Genomic DNA, 6,183 nt, shown 5'->3' with positions numbered 1-6,183 from the left:
ACGTACCATAGGCCGTGAAATTCAGTCCACTCTTGGTGTATGGGTTTCTTTTTTTTAAAATAATGGCTTTATTGAGAGGTATTTATATAATATATTCAATATCCTACAATTCACCCACTTAAGATGCTCAGTCCAGTGGCTTTTGGTGCATTCACCGTGGCCCGTCCTCACCATAGTAGGTCCGAGAACATTTCATCACCTCAAGAAGGAAGCCCCACGTTGCACAATGTGAGTGCACTTAATGCTACTGAATTGTACCCTTAAGGTGGTTAAAAAGCTCAATTGTATTTTTTTATAGTTTAACACAATAAAATAGCAGAAAACCATACCTTTAATATCCTCTCCCTCTCTCTCCCCCCACCCCCCAGCGCTAAGTAACCACCAACCTACTTTTGTCTCTGTAAACGTGGTCCACTCTGGATCCCGGCCCCAGAGGGCCTGGTCAGCCGTCCTCTTTGGAGTCCTCATGTGTGCCTGGCACAGGGTTGGGGGCAGTGCCGGTGACAGGGAAAGTAAGACCTGGTCCTGCGCCCCATGGGCCCACAGTCTCACAGCCTCAGATCACAAGGTGAGCACACAGTCGGCGTTCCCCTGCTGGGAAAGCATGTGCTTTACAGAGCACCTCCTGCATGCAGCTTTCCCACGGGAGAGGTCGGAACACCCAGGGAAGGCTCTGGGCCGGAAGGTGGATCCTGACGTCAGTGAAGGGCAAAGAGGGATCCTCGTCCACCGGAAAGAGCATGAGCAAACACCTGGAGGCTGGAATGCGGAGTGCGTTGACGGGACAAAGTGAGGAAAATGCCCACCCCACCCCCCTCCAAGGGACAAGTTTTCTATGCAGGAGCCATACAACATAATGCCAAACAAAGGAAAAATCCTTCCACCTCCAGCCCTACCTCACACCGTGATCCGCTTACTTGTTTAAAGTTAGGGTTTATGGGACACCTGGGTGGCTCAGTCGGTTAAGCGTCTGCCTTCGGCTCAGGTCATGATCCCAGGATCCTGGGATCCAGCCCGCTCGGCGAGGAGCCTGCTTCTCCTTCTCCCTCTGCCTGCTGCTCCCCCGCTTGTGTGCGCTCTCTGTCAAATAAATAAATAACTTAAAAAAATTTTTTTAAAGATTTTAGGGTTTAGTAATCCTGTACCCTCACTGAGCGTGCTGTGCGCCGTTCTAGCGGCTTCCGTGGATAAGTATTGCTGATGAGCGGGCACGTGAGTTTCCTAGGGCCTCTGCGTCGAAGTAGCACAGGCTGGACGGCCTAAACCAGCACACAGTGGTCCTCTCGTGGTTCTGGAGGCCAGAAATCTGACATCGAGGCGTGGGCGGGGTTAGTTCTTCCTGCAAATCAGGGAGAATCCGTTCCACGGCTCTCTCCCAGCTGCTGGTGACACCAGCACTCTGGTTTTGCTTGACTTACAGGGGCCTCGCTCCAGTTTTGATCTCCCTGAATCTCTACCTGGCCTTCTCCTCTCTGTGTGTTTGTGTCCCATGTCTTTACGTGTTTTTATAAGGACACCATTCATGGGATGTAGGGCTCACCCCCAATCCAGTCTGATCGCACGTTCACTTGATGACCTCTACAAAGACCCTATTTCCAAATAAGGTCACAGTCACACATTCGGGGGTTAGGACTTCATCATATCTTTTTGGGGGACGCAGTTCAACCCATAACAGGTGGATACTTTATTATCCTTGTTTTACAGCTGAAGACGCCAGGGCACAGAGAGGGTGAGCGACAAGATGATGGAGGCATGTTCACATTCAGGCAGTTGGGCCCGGGCACCCACGCACAAGCCACCAGGCCGCTACAGCACAGAACCCAGGGCCGTCCTGGGAGCAAAGCCCACCCACCACTCATGGGGACAAAGGATTTTCTGACTCTTACCCATGTGCGTTAGCCTGTGCTCCAGAATGGTGTAAGGCTGTCTGCGAGGATTCCCTCAAGTCTGAGGTGTCCCTTCAGACTCCTCCAGGGGAAGGCGGTCGATCCATGCAGTGGAAGGCCTAAGATCCCAGCCAGAACATCCCCAGGCCTCTACCCTTCTGGAGTCTCCCTCCCAGATGGGTATTTAATAAACATGTATTGATCTCTTAAATTGCACGCCACACACTGTGCTGGGTACTGGGGGAAACTCAGATTGGGGCCACCCCCTGGCCCTGGCATGCGCAAACTCCCCCAGCTGAGTCCCTGTTGCGAATGGAGGCTGTTCCCACCATCAATGTATGGATAGGGTAGAGGGATGTGGCAGGCGCCCGGGTCCAGGGCAGAAGAGGTCAAGTTATAAAGAAACAAACAAGAGCTTTCATCATTGCTCATGATTTTACAGATCGATAAGTTTAACAGTAAAAAGGTGACTGGGTCACTATGTCTAGACCCATGCAGGGCCCCGGGCCACAAAAAGGAATGAGCTCTGGTTCCTGCACCCCAGTTGCTGACCAGCAAGGACACAGTTGGTAAACTGAGTCTAAAGAAAGTATGGCTTTACATAAAGTGCCTGAGGGCACAGAAGGGGGCGTGGCTGACTTTATCTTAAAGCTGCTCACTATTGAGCACGCCCTCCCAGTGGATCCCACTTTATAGACGGAGCTCTCTATACCTCTTGAGGCTACAAGGTATCTTTTTGGCCCTGGGCTCCCTTGGCCCAGTCACTTCTTGAGACAGTGGGCGATGCACCAGATGCCAGCACTAGGTGGCGCTGTGGGCCGCCCCACCGCTATTAATTCACAGACGGTGGTTATTCCTTGAGCTGATGTTTCTGACTTTTCCAAGTACCACTGGTCCTATAATTGACTTAGTGTTATTCTTCAAACACCCTTTTGAAGTGTTTATATCTATCCTAATGGGAAACCATTATTTCTTTGCCATAAATAGATGATGAATGTAAACTTCTTTTAAAAAATCATGTTAACTGTTCAGCACAGTGTCTAGTATGTTGAAAGAAGGCAAATATAAAAATAAAGCTATTGGAACAAAACATGTTGTTCGTGTATGCCCGTCTCGCAGAGCCCCAATGCAGCAAAAACAGGACAGCCTGCTGTCAACTAGATGCAGGCGTGTTTAGGGTGGGAAAGGCTCCTTCCCTCTGCAGCGGGAGGAGCTAAGCTCCTGGTTGGAGCCAGGCCTGGGACTCAGGTCCTGCCTTCCCTTCCACCACACGAATGAGAGAAGAACCTTAGCAAATTGGAACTGAAGTGTGACACACTCAGTTTCTCGGTGCCTCTGATGCCTAAGAAAGTTCACTGTGGGGGTCCCCAGTACAGGGAGCATCACCTGTTGGGCATATGGAACTGTGGGATGACAGTCAGGAGTCGTGAGGGTGATGGCAGCCAAGATGGGCAGCGGACCTCAACCAAATCTCTTAGCTTCTCTGGGCCCTTTGCCTTGAGGGTCCAAAACAGGGTGTGGTGTGGTGCCATGTTCCCCTTTCAGGCACGACCCAGCACCCAGCCCCTCCAAGAAGCCATATCCACCATGGGATGGGATCTTGGGCAAATGCATGGATCCCTCTTTGTTGTCAGAGCTGGAAAATATAAAGGGGTCACCCTCACTCTTGGGTTACCCATGCAGCCTAAATCAGGTAAGGTTCTAATAGGCCCAAGGGTTCTTGGGTAAAGGGCCAGTGGCCCCAGGCCGGCATCCCTGCATCTCCTGGGGGCCAAGACAGATCTGGGCCACTTGCCTCCTGCTGGTCCCTCACAGCTCCTCGTCAGGCTGAGACAACCCGATCCATTAAATGTTTAATTCTGCTTTTACAATCTAGAGTCTTCTGTGTCATTTTGCCCCCAAATGATGACTGTATGTTAAAGATAACATCAGCTGCTATAATAATTGTCCGAAATCTCGGTGGATTAACACCACAGAAGTTCACTTCCCACTCCCCTATGGTCTGATTGGCAGTCAATGTGTATGAGGCTGCAGGATGCCAGGCACTGTAGCAGGTGCCGGGACCCACCGAAAAGATGGCAGACATGGCCCCCACCCTCAGAGAGCCTCCTTCTGTCTGGCAGGGGCACTCATCCAAGGCTTTTGTCATCTCTCCTCAGTATTGTACCTGGAAGGCTCGGTTCTTGTGTTTGAGGACATCTTCAGACTGATCGCATTCTACTGTGTCAGTAGGTGAGTATGCCTGGCCCACGGAAGGACATCGGGGTGCAACAGATGTTCCTGCACCCTTGGGTGGGGGCGAGGGTCCCAGGGAGGCCCCCAGAGGGAAAGGTGCACCCAGAGGATGCAGACAGAGGGGACAGTCCCTGGCTTTGCCCTGGTAACCATGCGGGAAGGTGTGGGCTCCTGAGGCACACAGAGTCTGGCCACTCAGGGCCCCTCCCTCATCACCCCCTGCCCCCTGGCTCACTGCCCCTCACCCCAGCTTCCTGCGTTCCAGCGTCCAGGACAGCCTGGAGCCCCGCGCCGACCTGACCCGCCCTGTTGCAGGGGTGGCAGATGGCACTTCCTGTGGGGACAACAGGAAGGGCTGATACCCCTCAGTGGGACAGAGCCTGTGATTCTTAAGTAGCTGCTGGGTGGGGTGGGTGACTGGTCACCACCCTCAGAGCTGCTCTGTTTACTCAGAACTGGTTTCAGGTCAACAGGAACGTAAAAATACATCTTGGTACCATAATGGCTTAAGCTGCGAGGCCTTGACAAGGGTTGGACAGGATGTCTCGGCGTTCAGGGCTCCAAGCCCACAACGCCATGCTTCAGAGAGACCCATCCTTTCTGCCGCTCAGTGAAAACCACACTCATCCCAGAACAGCCCTCCCACCTAGCGGGACCCTCCTGGGCTCCAACAGGCAGGAAAGGTGATGCTGATAACAGCAGCTGCGAGCTGCTGCCACCTGTCGAGGGCTCACAGGGACCCAGCGCTGGGCTACCCATTACCTTCATAAATCTTCCAGAAGTTCCCATTTCACAGATGAGGAAGCTGAGACTAAGAGAAGGAACTTGCTTAGGTCGCGCAGCTGGTTAATGGCGGGGTCGAGATTCAAAGTACGTAAAGCTCCGAGGTCCGTGAGCTTTGCTATGACCGCCCCACCGCGTGCCACCCACGATAATTCAGATGATCTGGCATGTTCCTCTGGGCTTGCGAGGCAAAGCAGCCAAGGGCCCTGGGGCCGTGGTGTGCTGTGACATGCCAAGCTCTCAGGCAGACAGGACTGTTCCTGTTCTGAGAGGTTCTTATCTCAGGAGGGGGTGCCCAGCATAGCGCTTGGCCCACACCAGGTGCTTTGAATGAATAAACGGACGATGACATAATTGCAGACCCACAGTTGAGCTCGTTACCTAATCTCTCTGAGGCTCAACTTCCTCTTCTGTGAAATGGGAATGATAATACCCGTTAAGACAGATGCCGGGGAAGGAGAGGATAAAGAAGCAGCACACTGCCCAGCAGTCAGACGGTGTTCTAGTTCCATTTCCATGGAGGGTAGTGACTTTGTGTCCACAGAACTCTGGAGCCATAGTCGCCAAGCTCACACTGTCACCTCCCAACCTTTCCGCCTCTGGCTGCTGTTTCTCTATGTCCCAGAGAAGCAGGTCCCTGGTTGCCCGCCCCCGACTGTGCAGGGAACCCACGAGGAGACCACAGGGCACAGAGCCCATATGTCTGGGTGTCTACATACTATATTTGGTGTCGGCGCCAAGGCCATCTGTAAGGAGTGAGGTGCTGTGGGAGGAAGAGCCCCAGGCTAGGAGCTGGAGACCGGTACCTGGCTGTCACCCGGCCTCCCCTGGCTGTAGTTACCTCACCTGTCAAAGGGATGGTAGCCGAGAAGGAACAACACAGCGCCAGAGCACTCATTCGAGGCACGTACTCCTTTGCCCCTCACCCCCCCGCCCCCACCCCTGACGCAGGAAGGCACAGGGTGCTCCCCCTAGTGCTCCAGGCTGGATGGTAGCCCAGTGTGAGGACTAGAGAGGCTTCCCAGACCGGGCAGAGTCCCATAATCGCCCAGGGAGCTGATTAAAAATACAGACCTCTGGGCTTCCCCCCAAGATGCTGATTCAGCCGCTCTGGGGTGGGGCACAGTAATAGCCTAGCTGGGGCTCTCTTAGGGGCAAGAGTTGAGAGGACTTGCCCCTAAGGAGAAAGCAGCGGGGAGGAAGGGGGAGCAGGACGGGGCAGGGAGAGAAGCCAGCAAGGATGCAATTATAGGAGGAACCCAGCCTCAGCAGGAACCCC

General features: G+C 53.5%; 1 protein-coding gene across 1 annotated transcript in view; it reads left to right on the top strand.

The window, feature by feature from the left end:
- RIN3 (Ras and Rab interactor 3) overlaps positions 1 to 6,183 on the top strand; it is a 118,274-nt gene that overhangs the window by 74,020 nt on the left and 38,071 nt on the right. The window contains exon 4 of the mRNA XM_040641513.1: positions 4,046 to 4,118. Coding sequence (XP_040497447.1) covers positions 4,046 to 4,118 — 73 coding nt within the window. The remainder of the gene's footprint in view (positions 1 to 4,045; positions 4,119 to 6,183) is intronic.

The sequence above is a fragment of the Ursus maritimus genome, unplaced genomic scaffold (assembly GCF_017311325.1).
Source record: "Ursus maritimus isolate PB19 unplaced genomic scaffold, ASM1731132v1 scaffold_25, whole genome shotgun sequence".
Lineage (NCBI taxonomy): Eukaryota > Metazoa > Chordata > Mammalia > Carnivora > Ursidae > Ursus > Ursus maritimus.
This window is presented reverse-complemented; position numbering and strand designations above follow the sequence as displayed.